This window comes from Pogoniulus pusillus, chromosome 15 (assembly GCF_015220805.1).
Source record: "Pogoniulus pusillus isolate bPogPus1 chromosome 15, bPogPus1.pri, whole genome shotgun sequence".
Taxonomy (NCBI): domain Eukaryota; kingdom Metazoa; phylum Chordata; class Aves; order Piciformes; family Lybiidae; genus Pogoniulus; species Pogoniulus pusillus.
Window position 1 is genome coordinate 2,635,282 of NC_087278.1, and position 20,519 is coordinate 2,655,800.

The window sequence follows — 20,519 nt, forward strand, 5'->3', positions numbered from 1 at the left end:
GATTTCTGACTGCATCCATTTTGGAGTAAGACAGGTTCCAAAATTTGGTTCCTATACAATGTTAAGCTATGAAATTTGCATGGTTTGGGTTCTTTTCCAAACCTCCTGTAGCAAGCCAGACTCCTAAGGAAGAGCAAGGGTCTCGTTCTGGTTAACAGCTCTCTGCAAGCCATCACCAACAGGTAGGAGCTTTGTCATGACCTGCTGATCTCCTTGAGCCTTGCCCACATCTATCAGTACCCAAAACAAGTAAGCCACCTGAGAGGACATCCTTGCTCATGCTTTATTTGAGCTGTGCCAGCTGACTACATCAGCTTTTAGAACAGCCTCATGGCATTCCTGCCACTAACCCCAGCTGCCTGCAAGCAGATTCTGCACCAGATGTGGGTACAGCATCACAGAGTGTCAGGGGCTGGGAGGGACCTCCAAAGCTCAGCCAGCCCAACCCTCCCTGCCAGAGCAGGAGCACCCAGAGCAGATCACACAGGAACACAGCCAGGTGAACCATTTCCCTACTATCTGTAGGTGCTCCTGAGCTAGACACTGGGATCCTTTGGGTCACCTCCACAAAGCATGCTGAGTTTGAGGAGAGTGGCCACCCTCAGCTGAGGTCCTGGAAAGGGTCTTGCTACCAGAGGACTGCAACTCTTAAAGGTCATCCTGATGCCTGTGGTGATGACCCAGACTTGATTTCAGGTCCAGTGATCCCAGGGAGAAAGCCGTTGGTGAAATGGGTCTCGATTCGGGGTGTTGTTCCCTCCTGTACTTCTCAATGTAAGGTTTAGCCACTTCCCACACCTGCCAAACAGGGAAAGGGACCAGCAGAGAGAGAAAGACAAGACAAAAGTGTCAGCTTAGACAGCAACACAAGTTCATGGAACCCTGCACAGAGGTCATAGGGATGGAGGTGAGAATTACAGACCCATGTGGGCTGTACGTAGAGGTGCAGCAAAGAGCATCTGGATGGGGTGGAGAGGGGAGGGGGAAAGATGCAGCTCCAGTGGGGACAAGGTGGAAGCATTCAAGGCCAAAACACTGCATCTTGTCTTGGTACCATCTTAATGCCCTGCCTGCAAGGCTGGGAGAGGATCATTGCCACTTGCTACAAACCTGCTTGGTGAGGAAGGGGGCATGGAGGCAAAAAGGCAGCTGGCATGGACAAGGAAACAGGGAAGGGATGGTGGCAGGGGTTTAAGGGAGGCAAGGCAAATGTTCTAGAGGCCACTTTGCCCCTTCTGTCAGGGCTGCAAGGCAAAGAGAAACTAACAGAAGTGATTTTTACAAAGGAAAGTATTTCCCTCTCCTCTTTGCTCACATTTCTCACTTCTTCTGTCACTTTCAGACATAGAAAAGGGATCCCCTGGCTGTACAAACACCTAGCCCAGGTCAGCACTTTGCACTGCTGCTATTCCCTCATCCAGGTCTTCTTTAGAGAGTGATTGGCATTGGAATGGGCTGCCCAGGGAGGTGGTGGAGTCACTGTCCCTGGAGGTGTTGAAGCCAAGCCTGGATGAGGCACTTAGTGCCATGGTCCGGTTGGTTGGGCAGGGCTGGGTGCTAGGTTGGGCTGGCTGAGCTTGGAGCTCTCTGCCAACCTGGCTGGATCTATGATTCTTATTGCTTCCAGATCATGCCCACAGCCTCAAAGATGAAGAACACTCACAGTAACTCTGGAGAGGCTGCAAACTTCTCTGGTCACCTGTAGAGGTGTAGGAACCTGCCCTCAAATGATTCAAAGTTCACACCAGGTCTGGACAATGGTTTGAAACCGGAGCAGGTGGCTCTTGTGGGCCAGGAGGATGCTCAGAGGCTGCAGCAGCTCTGCTGTGAGCACAGACTGAAAGAGCTGGGGCTGTGCAGGCTGGAGCAGAGGAGGCTCCCAGGGCATCACCCAAGGTAGTTCACACAGGAACACATCCAGGTAGGTTTGGAAAGTCTCCAGAGAAGCACAGAATCCAGCAGGTTGGAAGAGAGCTCCAAGCTCATCCAGTCCAACCTAGCACCCAGCCCTGGCCAAGCAACCAGGCTATGCCTCCTCCAGTCTTTTCTTCGACACCTCCAGGGAGGATGACTCCACCACCTCCCTGGGAGGAGGAGACTGCCCATGCTGACAGCCAGCACTTGCCTTCTGCTCCACCAGCAGCCTGTGAGCCGCTTCGATGTCCGGGGCCATGAAGCGATCCTTCATCCAAGGCCTGCAAGGAGACACTCTCTGAGCCCTGGGCAACCATTAACCAGCCCTGCTGGCAGCACAGCCCCAGCCAGGCAGGCTCTGGGGGAGGCGTTTGCCTGCTCTTACCTCACCACGGAGCGCACCAGGTCGTAGACCTTCTCCAGCGGGGTTGTTGTCCTCAGGGGGCGCAGGAACTCGATGCCCTGGCAGGCTGCCAGCAGCTCGATGGCCAGAACTGGGGGAGAGCAATGGCAAAGGGCATTCTCAGCAGGCACAGCTCCAGCAGAGCTCTCCTTCAGTGAGCTTCTGGCCAATACGCAGAGATTCATTGGGTGGTTTGGGTTGGAAGGGACCTTCAACATCATCTAGTTCCAGCCCATCAGCCACGGGCAGGGACACCTCCCCCTAACCCAAGTTGCTCAAGGTCCTGTCCAGCCTGGCCTTGAACTCCTCCAGGGAGGGAGCAGCCACAACCTCCCTGGGCAACCTGTGCCTGCCAGGGTTTCACCACCCTCACTGGAAAGATTTGTTTCTAATATCCAATCTAAATCTAGTATCTAATCTAAAGCTCTCCTCCAGCTCCAATCCATTCCCTCCCTCCCTATCACTACAAGCCCTGCTCAGGAGTCAGAGAATCAAGCAGGTTGGAAGAGAGCTCCAAGCTCATCCAACCCAACCTAGCATCCAGCCCCAGCCAAGCAACCAGACCATGGCACTAAGTGCCCCAGCCAGGGTTGGCTGCAACACACCCAGGCACAGCAACTCCACCACCTCCCTGGGCAGCCCATTCCAATGCCAATCACTCTCTCTGACAACAAATTCCTCCCAACATCCAGCCTAGACCTGCCCTGGCACAGCTTGAGGCTGTCCCCCCTTGTTCTGTTGCTGGGTGCCTGGCAGCAGAGCCCAACCCCACCTGGCTACAGCCTCCCTGCAGGCAGCTGCAGACAGGTCATTACCAGCACTGGCTCCTCATGAGCCAATTCACTCAGCAGAGTGGAGCAGCTGGATCCAGGACACTCTTATCTCTCAGCACGTTGCTGAAACACAGAGCTCCTCAGACTCCATTCTCTGCACACACACACACACATGTATTTCATAGACTCACAGGATCAGTCAGGGTTGGAAGGGACCACAAGGAGCAACCAGTTCCAACCCCTCTGCCATGGGCAGGGACACCCTACTCTAGCACTGGAGAGTCTTGGCTGGAGCACTTCTGCTATGAGCACAGACTGAACGAGTTTGGGCTGTTCAGTCTGGAGAGGAGAAGGCTCCTGGGTGACCTTCTGGTGGCCTTTCAGTATCTGAAGGGGGCTACAAAAAAGTCCCTCTCCTCTGGCACAGGGACAGCCCTTTCTCTAGCACTGAGTCTTCAGAGCAGTCAGAGAAGCAAGAATGCCCCTAGCCCCTTGACCTAGTGACACCCAGAGGGTCTGGAAGGCCAGGCTTTGGTGTTACCTTGCTCCACGTGCTCAATCACTCTCAGAGCCTTCCTGGCAGCCCATCCTCCCATGGACACGTGGTCCTCTGTGGCAGCGCTGGTTGAGAGGGAGTCCACCGAAGAGGGATGGCACAAAGCCTTGTTCTCAGAAACTGCAGAAAGCCAGAGCAGTGAATGTGGGACAGAAGGGGCACAAGAGCAGAAGCCATGGCCAGCCTGGGGCAAGGAGCCTCCTCCCCACCTCAGGCCCAGCTGCTGCTCCTCTTCTGAGAGTGCATCGATGTTTTAGCTGGCTGGCTTAATTGCTAACAAGCATGTGAAGGCTACCACTGCCTCTAAAAACACCAGCCAGGAGCAGTCTTTAGATGCAAACATTTACCAGATAGAGAATCAGAGAATCACAGAATCAGGGAATCGTGGAGTCACAGCAGCAGAGCATCAGAGCATCACAGTATCACAGCATCAGTGCATCACAGCCTCAGTGCATCACAGCCTCAGAGCATCACAGCCTCAGAGCATCACAGCATCGCAGCAGCACAAAATCAGGCAGGGTTGGAAGGGACCACAGGGATCAGCCAGTTCCAACCCCCCTGCCATGCCCAGGGACACCCTACCCTAGAGCAGGCTGTCCACAGCCTCAGCCAGCCTGGCCTCAAACACCTCCAGCCATGGGGCCTCAACCACCTCCCTGGACATCCCCTTCCAGGCTCTCACCACTCCCATGCTGTGGACCTTTGCTAACATCCAGCCTGACTCTCCCCACCTCCAGCTTTGCTCCATTTCCCCCAGTCCTGTCACTCCCTGACAGCCTAAAGAGTCCCTCCCCAGCTTTTTTGTAGCCCCCTTCAGATCCTGGAAGGTCACAAGAAGGTCACCTGGGAGCCTTCTCTTCTCCAAACTGAGCAGCCCCAACTCCCTCAGTCTCTCCTCATAGGAGAGGTGCTCCAGCCCTCTGATCATCCTCGTGGCATAGAAAGACTTCTTAACTCAGCCCCACCTCCAAGGTTGGGTTGCTCTGGCCCAAAGGCTTGATGGAGACTGAAGGAAAAGAGCAGACAGCATATGCAAGCCTCATCTTGTCTGTTACTTCAAGGCTAGCCTTTGTGAAGAGTGTTGGTTCCCTCTGGTTTTGGTCACAGATCCTGCCCCTACCCTGGCTGCAAGAGGGGAGCAGCAGCTGCTCTCTTCTCACTGCAGCTGAGGCACCTGTAGAACTTGCTCCAGGATGATGCTGCAGGAGCACAGAACAAATCCTCTTCATGGAATCACAGAATGTGTTGGGTTAGAAGGAACCCTTGCAGGTCATCTCATCCAAGCCCCCTGCAGTCAGCAGGGACATCTCCAGTTAGATCAGGTCACTCAGGGCCACATTATGATCCTGAATGTCTGCAGGGATGGGGCCTCAACCAGTCTTTCACCATCCTCCTTGTGCAGAACTTCCTCCTGATGTCCAACCTAACTGTGCCCTGCTCCAGTTTCACAGGATGTGAGGGGTTGGAAGGGACCCAAGGAGATTATTGAGTCTAACCCCCCTGCCAGAGCAGGACCATCCAATCTAGCTAAGGTCACACAGGAACACAACCACACAGGCCTGCAAAGGCTCCACAGCCTCTCTGGGCAGCCTGTGCCAGTGCTCTGGGACCCTTACAGTCAAGAAGTTCCCCCCTGTGTTGAGCTGGAACCTCCTGTGCTGCAGCTTCCATCCATTGCTGCTTGTCCTATCCCAGGCAGCAGTGAGCAGAGCCTGTCCCCCCTCCTGACCCCCAGCCCTCAGATAGTTACAAACATTGATTCAATCTCCTCTCAGTCTTGTCTTCTCCAGACTAATCAGCCCCAGATCCCTCAGCCTCTCCTCATCAGGCAGTGCACCAATCTCCTCATCATCCTCACAGCCCTCCGCTGGACCCTCTCCAGCAGTTCCTGTCCCTCTTCAACTGGAGAGCCCAAACCTGAACCCCTTGCTCTTCACCCTATCACTACAAGCCCTTCCAAGCAGTCCCTCCCCAGCCTTCCACCCTCCTTGCCTCACTGCTAGGCTGCCCATGTCCCCTCCTGCAGGCAGGCACACACACCTCTAAAGGTGAGAGTGCTCCAGCTTTGAAAGGCAAATCTCCCAAACTGCACCTAAAAGATGAGAGGAATTGAGCTGCACCCAGGGCTGTAGGCACCACCTAGAGACAATCTGAGCTTGAGAACTGCCCTTGAGGAGAGGAGAGGAGAGGAGAGGAGAGGAGAGGAGAGGAGAGGAGAGGAGAGGAGAGGAGAGGAGAGGAGAGGAGAGGAGAGGAGAGGAGAGGAGAGGAGAGGAGAGGAGAGGAGAGGAGAGGAGAGGAGAGGAGAGGTCTGCATACACAGTGCTCTGGCCACATGTACACCTCTTCTTTCTGGAGCCCAGCAGGATCCTGTGTATTGCCCTTGCCAAATCAGGGGCTTCAGAGCAGCAACAAGAGCAACAGAGAGGTGGTGACAGCAATTGCAAATAGGCTGGAGTGACACAGTCCAGGGCCAGAGCCCAGCTGGCACCTGCAGGTCTCAGACAGGCTGCATGTGGCTGCTGCAAACAGTTGGGTCTGGCAGGCGCAGCGCTTCTGGAGCGGCAGGGAGGGAGACATCTCCAGTGGCACTGCAAAACAGCTGCACGTTTTGTGCAGCTTTAGCTACTAACCCTGGCAGCACAGGACAGCAGCTGGTGCACAGGCACCTCAGGGGCCAGCAGAGTGCCCTGGAAAAGGCTGCAGAATCACAGACCCTGGCAGCACAGGACAGCAGCTGGTGCACAGGCACCTCAGGGGCCAGCAGAGTGCCCTTGAAAAGGCTGCAGAATCACAGACCCTGGCAGCACAGGACAGCAGCTGGTGCACAGGCACCTCAGAGGCCAGCAGAGTGCCCTTGAAAAGGCTGCAGAATCACAGACCCTGGCAGCACAGGACAGCAGCTGGTGCACAGGCACCTCAGGGGCCAGCAGAGTGCCCTGGAAAAGGCTGCAGAATCATAGACCCGTGGAAGGCACCTTACAGATCATCCAGTTCCAACCACCCCTGCCATGGGCAGGGACACCTCCCACTAAGCCCAGGCTGCTAAGCCTCCACCATAGGATGTGGATGCTCAGAGCTCTAAAACACACCCCTGGGTCAGCTCAGAATAAAGAACCCTGAGCCAAAACAGTTACAGCTGCACTCAGCTCTCAAACGTTGCACCCAGACAGCACAAAGCACAGGGAGAAGGAGATGGAACCCAGGAGTGAGATGCTATTGCATCTACTACCAAACTACACCTGCCTGGAGATAAACTGGTCTCCTAGCTTGCTCTCTGGGTGGCATTGCCCAAGCACTCACCCAGGGCAGCTGCTGTGCAGTGTGCAATCATGAAGCCAGAGTTCAGACCTCCTTCAGTGACTAAGAAGGCAGGCAGCTCGCTGAGCGAGGGGTTGCAGAGCCTCTCAATTCTCCTTTCACTGATTGCAGCCAGTTCATGCACACCAATGGCCAGGTAGTCCAGGGCCTGAAAGAGACCTCACTTCACCAGGTGACAGGGAAAAAAACCCCACCCACCCAACCAAAACAAAGCAGGAACTAGAAAGCCTGGCTTGGTTTCTTCCTCCAAACACTTCGTTACCTTGGCAGGATATTCACCGTGAAAATTGCCTCCAGAAATAGTCTCTGCTCTTTCAGCAAACACCATCTTTAGGGAGGGGGTTAAGGCACAAACAGGAGGGAACTACAGCTTCCAGGACAGGGATCTGTCAGGAAGTGCAGTATCTGAGCTGAAGGAACGCTCTGAATCGTGTGGCATCCTTGCCCCCACACACACTGGAGGCACAGGGAAAGGAAGAGAGGTTGCTCTTGCAACCAAGGGTAGCGATCAACTGCAGCCAGCTGTGGCTTTGGCTGCCTCCTGCCCAACTCATTGTGGAGAAGAATAGGATGAGGTGCTGGAGCATGTCCAGAGAAGGGCAACAAAGCTGGTGAAGGGCCTGGAACACAAACCCTATGAGGAGAGGCTGAGGGAGCTGGGGGTGTGCAGCCTGCAGAAGAGGAGGCTCAGGAGGGAACCTTGTTGCTGTCTACAACTACCTGCAGGGAGGCTGTAGCCAGGTGGGGTTGGTCTCTTCTGCCAGGCAACCAGCAACAGAACAAGGGGACACAGTCTCAAGCTGTACCAGGGCAGGTCTACACTGGATGTTGTTAGAAAGTTCTTCCCAGAGAGAGTGATTGTCATTGGAATGGGCTGCACAGGGAGGTGGTGGAGTCACTGTCCCTGGAGGTGTTGAAGCCAAAAGCCTGGATGAGGCACTTAGTGCCATGGTCTGGTTGACTGCCTAGGGCTGGGTGCTAGGTTGGACTGGATGAGCTTGGAGCTCTCTTCCAACCTGCTTGATTCTATGATTCTAAGGTATGATTCTATGATTCTAAGGATGAGGGAGGCCAAGCAACATTTGGTGATGGAAATGAAGACAGCCAAAAGATACAGGGTTGTCCGTGGCGCTGTTGATTTCCGTCGTCATGATGTCCTTCACAAAGGCAATGGTGTCATTGACCACTCCGTGGACCTGCAGAGACAGATGTTTGCACCTGGCCTGAGGATCTGCACTCAGATCATCTGCAGGCACCCTCCCTGTTGTCATCCCAGTCTCCACACCCACACATGAAGGTGGTCTTAAAGCCAGGAGGGACACTGTTCACCCTAGGCACCTGGGAGACTGTATTTGTGGTTGGCATAGAACCAAGCAGGTTGGAAGAGAGCTCCAAGCTCAGCCAGCCCAACCTAGCACCCAGCCCTGCCCAATCAACCAGACCATGGCACTAAGTGCCCCAGCCAGGCTTGGATTCAACATCTCCAGGGACAGCGACTCCACTACCTCCCTGGGCAGCCCATTCCAATGCCAACCACTGTCCCTGGCAAGAACTTCCTCCTAACATCCAGAAGAAATGCCCTACCAAGCATGCAGGCACAGGAATCAGCACCTTGCACCTGCTTCTGAAACTTGGCCTCTTCCAGACCTGAGCACTGCCTGATGGCTGCATGCATGGGATCAAGGAACTGCACATCTCCACTGGCCACAAAGCTGACCCCAGGGCTGGAACACCTCTGCTGTGAGGACAGGCTGAGGGAGCTGGGGGTGTTCAGGCTGGAGAAGTCTCCAGGGAGACCTCAGAGCTGCCTTCCAAACATGAAGGGGTCCTGCAGGAAGGCTGGCAAGAGACTTTCCATAGGGGTGCCTAGTAACAAAGGGAATGGTTTGAAGCTGAGGGAGAGCAGGATTAGGCTGGATCTTAAGAAGAAGTTCCTCAGTATAAGGCTGGTGAGACTCTGGAACAGGTTGCCCAGCAAGGTTGTGGATGCCTCCTCCCTAGGGGTGTTGAAGGCCAGGCTGGGTGAGGCCTTGAGCAGCTGAGCCTAGCTGAGAGGTGTCCCTGCCAGCAGTGGGGAGGTTGCAGTAAGTGATGTCTGAGGTCCCTTCCAGCCTAAGCCATTCTATGATTCCATGATTCCATTTGCATTGAATTTGAATCCAGGGAGAAGCAAACCAAACCAGAGTCAGACAGCAGATGACTGGCAGCAGTTCTGAGGTGGGAACTTCAGCATCTCTTGCTAGGAAGGGAAATAAGAGCTGGCTCTTACCTGGGGGCAGCAGCGCATGGTGTACGCATCCTGCACTCGGTCACAGAACCTGTGGCTCTCTGGAGGGAACAAGGGGAGAAAAAGACCAAGTATTTTTCACACCAAAGAGTGCAGGCTGCTGCTAAGGGGCCCAGGCCATCCTGGGAAGCTGAGAGAGTGAAAGTGAGGATTGCTCACCTGCTATTTCTGATGGATGATGGTCAGAGTCCAGCAGGGACCTGAACCGAAAGGCCACTTCAGCCTGGCCCCGGTGCGGGCGCACTGCGTGGATGTCTGCAGAAAACAGGCAGGCTGTTAGGTGTTGCCTCTCACCACCAGCTCTAAAGCAGACAGGACAGGTCCAGTACCCACCAGTGTCAAAGGCCCTTGTGGTACCCTTCAAGACTTCAAGAGTAAGGGCAGCAATGATGTCAGCCTGCCTAGCTATGGCTCCGGCTCTCTCCACCGCTTCGCATCCCAGCGAGGTGATCATCTGTGTCCCGTTGATGAGAGCCAGACCCTTCGAGGAGAGCAGATCTTAACCAACTCACTGCAGCTGTTCCCTCTGCTGGGATAATTCCCCCCTCTCTGTAATAATTCTGCTCACATGAAGGAGTTAAAGACCTCTGCTCAGCTCCATGAATCATTCTGGAAAGCTCCACAGCCCTCAAATCTGCTGTGCTCCCACACTCACACTTGGAGTGAGATTCACCTCACCTTGTTTTAGTTATCTAGAAGGAGGTGCTTGGTTCAAGTCAGTGATAGAAGTAGCCAGGTTGGAAGAGAGCTCCAAGCTCATCCAGCCCAACCTAACACCCAGCCCTATCAAATCAATCAGACCATGGCACTAAGTGCCTCAGCCAGGCTTGGCTTCAACACCTGCAGGGACAGTGACTCCACCACCTCCCTGGGCAGCCCATTCCAATGCCAATCACTCTCTCTGACAACAACTTCCTAACAACAGCCAGCCTAGACCTTGAGCCTGGGTCCCCTTGTTCTGTCCCTGGGTGCCTGGCAGCAGAGCCCAACCCCACCTGGCTACAGCCTCCCTGCAGGCAGCTGCAGGCAGCAATCAGCTCTGCCCTGAGCCTCCTCTGCTGCAGGCTGCACACCCCCAGCTCCCTCAGCCTCTCCTCACAGGGCTGTGCTCACAGGCCCCTCACCAGCCTTGATGCCCTTCTCCAAACACCTTCCAGCACCTCAGCATCTCTCTGCAGTGGAGGAGCCCAGAACTGGACACAGCACTGCAGGGGTGGCCTGAGCAGTGCTGAGCACAGGGGCAGAAGAACCTCTCTTGTCCTGCTGCCCACACTGCTCCTGAGCCAGCCCAGGATGCCATTGGCTCTGCTGCCCACCTGGGCACTGCTGCCTCCTCTGCAGCTCCTCTCTGCCAGCACCCCCAGCTCCCTCTCTGCCTGGCTGCTCTCAGCCACTCTGGCCCCAGCCTGTAGCACTGCTTGAACCCTGCACTTGGCCTTCTTCAATCTCATCCCATTGGCCTCTCCCCACCCATCCAGCCTGGCCAAGTCCTTCTGCAGGGCTCTCCTACCCTCCAGCAGCTCCACACCTGCTTCCCTCAGTTGCCAGCCTGATACTTTATTTACCTCTTTGGGCTTCAAGGTAATTGGTCTCAGGCCATGGGCTTCCAGGACCTGTGAAGATGTTTAATGAGAAGGTAATTAATGAAAGATGCTTTTCAGCAATTCAATCACCAAAACTTTCACATCTTACAGATTTCCATAAAATAAAAGCATCACAAATTCCTTCACTGAAAAAGAACTTTATGCCACACTTAAAATATAGGGGGTGGTGGGGGGAGTGTGTGTATCCCTGCTGGGCTGATAAAGGGCAGCATCTGAGGGGCTTAGCAATGGCATCCCACTGCCAGTCAGTGAATCCTTTAAGAGCACTGAAGCCAGATACTGTCACAGTCCATTATCAGCTACTCCTCATTAGCTGATGGGAGAGAGGAACAGGACAATTACAACTGCAATTTCTGGGCTTGAAGGTCCAGGATGCACTGGTCTGATTCCTCCCTCCTCCTCCAGCCTACAATGATGGGACAGATATCAATACATGAATAGAAGTCTTGACTGTCTCCAAGCCCTGAGTATATCCAAGCTTTGAGTATCTCCCAAGCCTTGAGTATCTCCAAGCCTTGAGCTGCCAGGCTTGAAGACACTCACTGCTAGATCCATCTGCTGATGTATACTCCAAGCTTTGAGTATCTCCAAGCTTTGAGATGCCAGGTTTGAAGATACTCAATGCTAGATCCATCTGCTGATCTATACTCCAAGCCCTGAGTATATCCAAGCTATGAGTATCTCTAAGCCTTGACTATCTCCAAGCCATGAGCTGCCAGGCTTGAAGATGTTCAATGCTAAATCCATCTGCTGATCTATACTCCAAGCCCTGAGTATATCCAAGCTTTGAGTATCTCCAAGCCAGGAGCTGCCAGTCTTGAAGATACTCAATGCTAGATCCATCTGCTGATGTATACTCCAAGCCTTGAGTATCTCCAAGCCATGAGCTGCCAGGCTGGAAGATACTCACTGCTAGATCCGTCTGCTGATCTATACTCCAAGCCCTGAGTATATCCAAGCTTTGAGTATCTCCAAGCCTTGAGTATCTCCAAGCTTTGAGCTGCCAGGCTTGAAGATACTCACTGCTAGATCCATCTGATCTATAAGTGACAGAATGACATATAATTACAACTTCATTTCACTGTAAAGCATCCATCATGTACAGGAGAAAGTAGTAAGAGTTCCTTGCAGCCCCAGTGAACTTATCAGTAATTACATGTCCAGACCTCTCTGTGCACTTAAAGCCCCTATAAAACCAGCAGAAATGCTACTGATAAGCTGCTGCCTCCAGTAAATCTCAGTGGTGAATTGGAAAGGGGATTTAGGGTCTCTTGAAGCTGAGTTGGTGTTCCTGGAGCTGAAGACGTAGCAACAGTTCCATCATAGCTGGTGTCACATCCTGGTCCCTCTCCCCAGGTCCTAAATGATGTCACTCTGGCATCTCCTTGCAATAGTAATGCAAGTCTTTAGTACTTACTAATGTGCTGCATGTTCATACCTGCTCCAGTGACACAGGGGACAGTTATTTCATGCTGTTGGATTCACCTCCCTCAAGGCAGAGGAGGAGTTGCTAAAGGCAAGGCAGTCCCAGTTCAAACTGGTACTCAACCCCCCTGTTACTGATGTAAGCAGAAGTCTTTTCTCTCAAGGCTGCAGCAATCCTGCAAATGAGCCACCAGGCAAAAAAAAAAACCAAACCCACAAAACCAAGAGGCAAAACCAAAGAGTTGCATGAACCTTACATATTTAGCATCAGCCCAGCCACTCTTCGGGGACCACATCTTCCCCTCTCCAATTAATCCCAGGGCGAGATGAGAGAGGGGGGCCAAGTCTCCACTGGCTCCAACTGTCCCTTTCTCTGGGATATAAGGAAGGCAGGATGCTGGAAAGGAAAAAAAAAGAGTCCTCTTCGAGCTTCCCCTTGACACACAGAGAACACAGAGAAGCTCACAGGAGTGTGGTCCCAGTAGCATCCTGCAGCGGCACCAACAGGGCTGCTGTGATCGCAGGCTGGCATTTGCCCCTGCTGCAGGCTGGCATTTGCCCCTGCTGCAGGCTGGCATTTGCCCCTGCTGCAGGCTGGCTGTGGTTTGTAAACAAATCAGCTCCCTTCTGGACTTAGTTTGGGACTAGAAGGACCCCAGCCCAAGATGATTACATGTACACAGCACACAGCTAGGCAGGTAAAACATCACTGCTCTCGACTCTGCATCACAAAAAGTCCTTTGAGATCACCAAGTCCAACCTAGCACCTAGCACCTTCCAATCAACTACACCATGGCACTAAGTGTCCTTTGGAACACCCCCAGAGATGGGGACTGCATCACCTCCCTGGGCAGCCCATTCCAAGGCAAATCACTCTTGCTGTGAGGAACTACTAGGGCAGGGTGTCCCTGCCCATGGCAGGAACTAGATGACCCTTGTGGTCCCTTCCAACCTGACTGATTCTATCAACTTCTAGCATCCAGCCTGAACCTACAGCTTGAGGCTCTGTCCTCTCATTCTGCCTGGGGGAAGAGGCCAACCCCACCTGGCTACAACCTCCTTTCAGGTAGCTGCAGAGAGCAATAAGGTCTGCCCTGAGCCTCCTCTTTTCCATCTAGATCAGGCTGATCTTGAATGTCTCCAGGGATCCAAGCAAAGCCTGGATGAGGCACTCAGTGCCATGGTCTGGTTGACTGGACAGGGCTGGGTGATAGGTTGGACTGGACGATTTTGGACTGGTTGATTCCATGATGACAGCACCAAATCCCAGCCCTGTGAGCACTCATTAGACAGGAATGAAGAGAGAGAGCCCAAGGAAATGCAGAGAAGCAGGGAAGGGACCAATCTGTTTCTCTGTTTCTCTTCTGTTGCAGAGCTGAAGATTGAATTGCAGCTCCTTCACCTGCCACAGGAGGAGGAGGAGGAGAGCATAACAGAGGACAGCACAACCGCCCTGGTTGTTTGACCTCACGTATATGAACGCAGCTTTTCTCTCACACACCTGGTTTGATGTCTCAGGAGAAGCTTCCAGTCTATGCACTGATCACAGAGAGGAGGTGCTCTCCAGTTGGCACCACCTCCCTGGCATGCCTCACCAGAGAGACCATTGAGGGGTACTGGGTGACAAACAGCACAGCCTGCCCTTTGGTTTCCTCACCACAACATCTGCCAAGCTTCCACTGCCTTGCCAGCTGTGCCAAGTCAGCTATTGCCTGCTCGTGCACTTCTGCACATCTGCCTCGTAGCCCTTGCCTGCAAACACTTGTGTAGCTCTCAAGAGTCTGCTCCCCAAAGGAGGTGCTGCTCAAGCAGGTCTGTTTGGCAAACACCAACACCTGCAGTTTTCTACATGGCAATCTCTCCCTCCTAAAATCCTGGCACCCCTAAAGACCATGGCACAGGCATCAGCATGCACTGGCAGGACCAAAGCCTTTGGGGAAGAGTTGGTGCAGTGTCAGTCATGCTCTTACTCATGTTTAGCCTTGAGCTGATTACCTCCCCGAGGCTCATTTCCCACACTTGTGCCTGTTGCATCCCTTTCCCTCGGCCTTTCCTGCCAGCTCTCCAACAGAGGAGCAGCCTCCAGGTGTGAGCTTGTACAGCCAAGCTCCTCTCCTCATCTCTCCCAAGCAGCAAGACCAACACCCTGACCCTGACCCTTTCACAAAGCAGCTGGAAGGCAAAAGAAACCAGCAAAGGAGAAGAGGGATTCTCTGTAAAGATCCTTTTCTTACCATTAAAAGCTTCAATAACTTGCTGGAGGGTTTCCAGGGATATTCCACTGTATCCTTTTGCCAGGACATTGATCCTCAGTGCCAACAGCATGCGAGATCTCTCTGGGCTCAGAGGCTTCCCCACACCTGAAAGAGGAACCCTCTCAGTTACCAGACCCCACTGCCAACAGCAGCAGCAGCAGCAATGGAAAACACCAAAGGGTTTCTTCCTACCTGCAGAGTGTGAACGGACCAAGTTCACCTGAAGCTCCCTATGGAAAGCAAAGAAAACCCAACCCCAGTTAGGTCTTGGCAGGTTTTGCTTGGCAGGAAGCAAAGGGAAGTACTGAAGCAGCCCTCTCAGCTGAGCACAGAGTACCAAACTGCTGCCTCCACTCCCTCTCCTGCCAAGAAGGGATGGAAATGCTGCACTGACCTCAGCTTGCTGTTTGGAATGACAGTCCTGGCAAACTTCCCAAACCCGGTGGTGATTCCATAAACAACTGCAGGAGACACAGAGTGCTGGTGAAGGGAGGCAACCCAGCGAAGTCTTCTAAGCAAGTGATAGCTGGAGGCAAAAACATCTCCATTTACCTGTCTGCTCCTTTACAATCCTTTCAATCACTTCTCTTGATTGGTTGACTTTAGCTTCTGCCTCAGGGGTGAGCTAAAGCAGGAGCAGTTTCAGTAGTTAGCTTAGCTGCTGCTATTTCATTGCAGAGAGAGAAACAGGTAATGCTGAGCCAAAACCTTTACCTTGATCTTGTAGAGCCCCTTTCCCAGACTGACCAAGTCCTCTGTGGTCAAGCTGTTGCCATCCAGAGAAATATACTACACCAAAGAACCAGCTGTTAGTTAGTTTGGCATTTGTTTTAAGTTGCTTAATAACCAGAATAAATGGAGGGGGGGGGAGGGCAAAAGAGTCCCAGGTCACAACTCAGCACCGAGAGGAAGCTTGCTCAGGCTTATTCACAAGGTAGGAACTCATGAACCAAAACACACTGAGCACATCCACGGAACCACAGGAGGTTAGGGGCTGGAAGGCACCTCCAGAGCTCATCCAGTCCAACCCCTCTGCCAGAGCAGGAGCACCTAGAGCAGATCACGCAGGAACGCATCTAGGCAGGACTTGACTATCTCCAGAGAGTGAGACATTAGCATTGAGATGCCCAACCCCAGCTCCTGCCCTCCTGAATGCTGCAGTGGCTCAGCAGCTTCTGGTGACCAGCAGGATTTGTTACCCAGCTGTGAAGCCAGCAGCTGCTCCTACCTGTTCAGGTTCTCGGTACTTGCTGTATCTGAAGGGTCTGTGAAGGAAGCAATCAAAAGGCAGAGGATCACAGAACAACACAATGAGCCAGGCTGGAAAAGACCTCTGAGATCATCGAGTCCAACCTATCACCTAACCCTTCTAATTAACTAACCCATGGCACTGAGTGTCTCACCCAGCCTCCTCTTAAACACCTCCAGGGGTGGGGACTCCACCACCTCTCTGGGCAGCCCATTCCAATGCCAATCACTTGCTGTGAAGAACTTCCTAGCACCCAACCTGAATCTGCCCTGGTGCAACTTCATAGAATCATAGAATCAGGCAGGGTTGGAAGGGACCACAAGGAATAGCCAGTTCCAACCCCCTGCCATGCCCAGGGACACCCTACCCTAGAGCAGGCTGCACACAGCCTCAGCCAGCCTGGCCTCAAACACCTCCAGCCATGGGGCCTCAAACACCTCCAGCCATGGGGCCTCAACCACCTCCCTGGGCAACCCATTCCAGCCTCTCACCACTCTCAGGCTCAACAACTTCCTCCTCACCTCCAGCCTCACTCTCCCCACCTCCACCTTTGCTCCATTGCCCCCACTCCTGCCACTCCCTGACAGCCTCAAAAGTCCCTCCCCAGATTTTTTGAAGGCCCCTTCAGATCCTGGAGTGCCACAAGAAGGTCCCCTGGGAGCCTCCTCTGCTCCAGCCTGCACAGCCCCAACTCTTTCAGTCTGTGCTCACAGCAGCCCTGAGCATCCTCCTGGTCCTGAGGCTGTGTCCTCTTGTTCTGTCACTGGGTGCCTGGAAGCAGAGCCCAACCCCACCTGGCTACAGGCTCCCTTCAGGTAGTTGTAGAGAGCAGTGAGGTCTGCCCTGAGCCTCTTCTCCAGGCACTTCACAGGTGGTGACCATTTGACTACAGCTGGCAATGTGTTCCAAGAACAAAAAAGGCACCAAAAAGCAGAGAGAAATCTAGAAGGTTCTATGTTTGGAGTGACAAAATAGGTCACAAACTGCTCAGAGAGGAAGAAAAAGGATACAAGTGGACTCCTTCTGGCTGGGATGGTATGAAATCTGGAGACATTATATCTCCTTCTATCACTAGAAGAAACAGGCACAACAAAGACACAGAGGATTAGATTGCATTCTGCACAGGACTTGTGCTTCATTGCAACACACAGCAGTGAGAGTCCTCATCTGCAGTTGTTGGCCCTGAACACATTCCCATGCTTCCAAGGATGCAACAAGGAATGATGCTTTGACTTCAGGTTTGGTAAGGCAGAAGCAGGCAGCTCAGCTCAAACAGATGCTACGACGTAGGACATCACAGGCAGGTGAGGCAGACAGAATCCTGTGCCCTCCAAAACTTGTGCTGATCCTGATCCTAACCCCCAAATATTCTGAGAAGGTTTGGGTATCTTTCCACTAAAAAATGCAGATCCTCTCTCAGATGCAATTTTAGATCAATCTTGGTCCTGAACCCCAAAAATTCTGAGCAGATTTGGGCATCTTTCCATTAAAAAATGCAGATCCTTTATCAGATGCAATTTTAGATCAGTCCTGGTCCTAACCCCCAAATATTCTGATCCTAACCCCCAAATATTCTGATCCTAACCCTTAAATATTCTGATCCTAACCCCCAAATATTCTGATCCTAACCCTTAAATATTCTGATCCTAACCTCCAAATATTCTGATCCTGACCCCCAAATATTCTGATCCTAACCCTTAAATATTCTGATCCTAACCCCCAAATATTCTGATCCTAACCCTTAAATATTCTGATCCCAACCCCCAAATATTCTGATCCTAACCTTAAATATTCTGATCCTAACCCCCAAATATTCTGATCCTAACCCCCAAATATTCTGATCCTAACCCTCAGATATTCTGATCCTAACCCTTAAATATTCTGATCCTAACCTCCAAATATTCTGATCCTGACCCTTAAATATTCTGATCCCAACCCCCAAACATTCTGATCCTAACCTTAAATATTCTGATCCTAACCCCCAAACATTCTGATCCTAACCCTTAAATATTCTGATCCCAACCCCCAAACATTCTGATCCTAACCTTAAAAATTCTGATCCTAACCCCCAAATATTCTGATCCTAACCCCCAAACATTCTGATCCTGACCCCCAAATATTCTGATCCTAACCCCCAAATATTCTGATCCTAACCCCCAAACATTCTGATCCTGACCCCCAAATATTCTGATCCTAACCCCCAAATATTCTGATCCTAACCCTCAGATATTCTGATCCTAACCCTTAAATATTCTGATCCTAACCTCCAAATATTCTGATCCTAACCCCCAAATATTCTGATCCTAACCCCCAAATATTCTGATCCTGACCCCCAAATATTCTGATCCTAACCTTAAATATTCTGATCCCAACCCCCAAATATTCTGATCCTAACCCCCAAATATTCTGATCCTGACCCTTAAATATTCTGATCCTGACCCTTAAATATTCTGATCCTAACCCCCAAATATTCTGATCCTAACCCTCAGATATTCTGATCCTAACCCCCAAATATTCTGATCCTAACCCCCAAATATTCTGAGCAATTTGGGCATCTTTCCATTAAAAACCGCAGGCTCTCTCAGAGGCAACTTGGGACCAATCCTGGCCCTGATCCCTGCACGTTCTGGGAAGATGTGGGCATGTTCCCCATCAAAACGACAGCCTCTGCCTCGGACGCGGCTCCAGCCGCCCCAAGCCCTGCTTTGCTGGCTCAGCCCCCGCCGCGGTCACTCCGCAGCGCAGCGCCGAAGGCTTCGCTTACCAACTTCAACAAATTCGTTGTCCTCCAGAGCCTCCTCCACTGTATCATCCAGATCCAGCAAGCCAAGCCCCTTGCACCTTCGCATGTAGAACTTGACTTCGTCCACCGAGGCAAACCCCCCGTTGTCAGGTTTGTTCTTCATGTACCTCCTGACAGCCTCCTTCCCCAGCCGGCGGATGGTGGTGGTGCCGTCGAGGCAGGGCACCGCCAGCCATTCCCCTCGGACGTGCACCGTGTACCTGGGCATGGCTCCTTCTTCCAAGCTCTCCCTTGCCCAAGCAGGGCTGCAGCGACCATCTACCACCCGGTAGCTCGAACGGCAGCCTCCTGTTGGAGAGCAGTGTTGCAATCAGAGGCAGGAAGAAGAACACCCTCGAAAGCCCCAGCACTGTAAACAAGCAGGATCGATGCTTTGCTCTGCCTCGGTCCAATCCCAGCCAGCCCAGGCAGCACACCCTTTTCATGGAAAGGCAGAACACCTCCAGCTATTGCCACAGCACCTTTGGTCCTGGAGGTTTTTCTGTGGGTTTAAATCAAAGATCACATCAGGAAAATAGAATTGAAAATCCAGGAGCTGGAGGATTTGGTAACCAAGGACACATAAATCATAGAATAGAATCACAGAATCAAGCAGGTTGGAAGAGACCTCTGAGATCAGCCAGTCCAACCTAGCACCCAGCCCTGGCCAATCAACCAGACCATGGCACTAAGTGCCCCATCCAGGCTTGGCTTCAACACCTCCACCACCTCTGGTAGACGGGTACTGGTAGAGAGGAGCTGCAGAGAGGCAGCAGTGTGCCCAGGTGGGCAGCAGAGCCAATGGCATCCTGGGCTGGCTCAGGAGCAGTGTGGGCAGCAGGACAAGGGAGGTTCTTCTGCCCCTGTGCTCAGCACTGCTCAGGACTCACCTTGAGTGCTGTGTCCAGTTCTGGGCTCCTCCATTGCAGAGAGATGTTGAGGTGCTGGAAGGTGTTGAGAGAAGGGCAGCAAGGCTGGGGAGGGGCCTGGAGCACAGCCCTGTGAGGAGAGGCTGAGGGAGCTGGGGGTGTGCAGGAGCCTGGAGGAGGCTCAGGGCAGAGCTCATTGCTGCCTGCAGCTGCCTGAAGGGAGGCTGTAGCCAGGTGGGGTTGGGCTCTGCTGCCAGACAACCAGCAACTGGACAAGGGGACAGAGACTCAAGCTGTGCCAGGGCAGGTCTAGGCTGGATGTTTGGAGGAAGTTGTTGTCAGAGAGAGTGATTGGCATTGGAATGGGCTGCCCAGGGAGGTGGTGGAGTCACTGTCCCTGGAGGTGTTGAAGCCAAGCCTGGATGAGGCACTCAGTGCCATGGTCTGGTTGGTTGGGCAGGGCTGGGTGCTAGGTTGGGCTGGATGATCTTGGAGGTCTCTTCCACCCTGCTTGATTCTATGATTCTGTGATTCCAGGATCTAGATGGGGCTGTGGGGAAACTGGGGAGAGATTTTTTATGTGGGCCTGCAGCAATAGCCCAACCCTGACTGATTCTGTGATAAGTGCAATGGCTTTGAGCTGAAGAGGGGAGATTGAGACTGGAGATGAAGAAGAAATTCTTTACTCTGATGGTGGTGAGACACTTGGCTTTGCCAGCCAGAAAGGAGGCAGCATGAATTCCAGCTGTCAAATCTCTGTGTATGATGCAGGGGCTTTGTTACCCCAAAACTGGTAACATAAAATACCTCTAAACCAAAGGAGCCTTCATTGTGATGCAAGAGCTTGGACCAGAACCTTTTGATGCCAGATACTCTGCTCCTCCTACCAGAGCCTTGCTGAGAGGATTCCTGTTCATTCAAGTGATGCCTTAATAGAAGCCTAATTAAATTTTAGGACTGATTGCAAGGAACTAACCAGAACTACAGAAAACTTCTTCTCAGTCAATTAACCAGCTGAAGTCTTCACTCATTTAGAGGAGCAGCAACAAGACCCATATCAAAATGTCCCAGCAACAACAAA

The 20,519-nt window shown here is 52.6% G+C and overlaps 1 protein-coding gene across 1 annotated transcript; it reads right to left on the reverse strand.

Moving 5' to 3' along the window:
- Positions 1–269: 269 nt before the first annotated feature.
- Positions 270–18,810, reverse strand: HAL (histidine ammonia-lyase). The gene is made up of 20 exons (XM_064154775.1): positions 18,552–18,810; positions 16,798–16,858; positions 15,767–15,794; positions 15,253–15,327; positions 15,091–15,163; positions 14,933–14,999; positions 14,731–14,768; positions 14,518–14,643; positions 12,541–12,680; positions 10,820–10,867; positions 9,588–9,735; positions 9,414–9,509; positions 9,237–9,295; positions 8,083–8,163; positions 7,230–7,295; positions 6,950–7,115; positions 3,632–3,766; positions 2,300–2,408; positions 2,126–2,195; positions 270–798 (listed from the first exon to the last, which is right to left on the reverse strand). The coding sequence occupies exons 1-20, from the start codon at positions 18,796–18,798 to the stop codon at positions 649–651; spliced, it is 1,983 nt and encodes a 660-aa protein (XP_064010845.1). The 5' UTR covers positions 18,799–18,810; the 3' UTR covers positions 270–648.
- Between the last annotated feature and the right edge of the window lie 1,709 nt (positions 18,811–20,519).

What these genes read in the sequence shown, in the direction of transcription:
- HAL (XM_064154775.1), bottom strand. Translation starts at nt 18,798, where the DNA reads ATGCCCAGGTACACGGTGCACGTCCGAGGGGAATGGCTGGCGGTGCCC. An exon ending in AGTACCGAGAACCTGAACAG is followed by an intron (nt 15,328 to 15,766) that starts GTAGGAGCAGCT and finishes TCTTTGGTGTAG; the next exon opens with TATATTTCTCTGGATGGCAA. An exon ending in GGTCCGTTCACACTCTGCAG is followed by an intron (nt 14,644 to 14,730) that starts GTAGGAAGAAAC and finishes TTCCTCTTTCAG; the next exon opens with GTGTGGGGAAGCCTCTGAGC.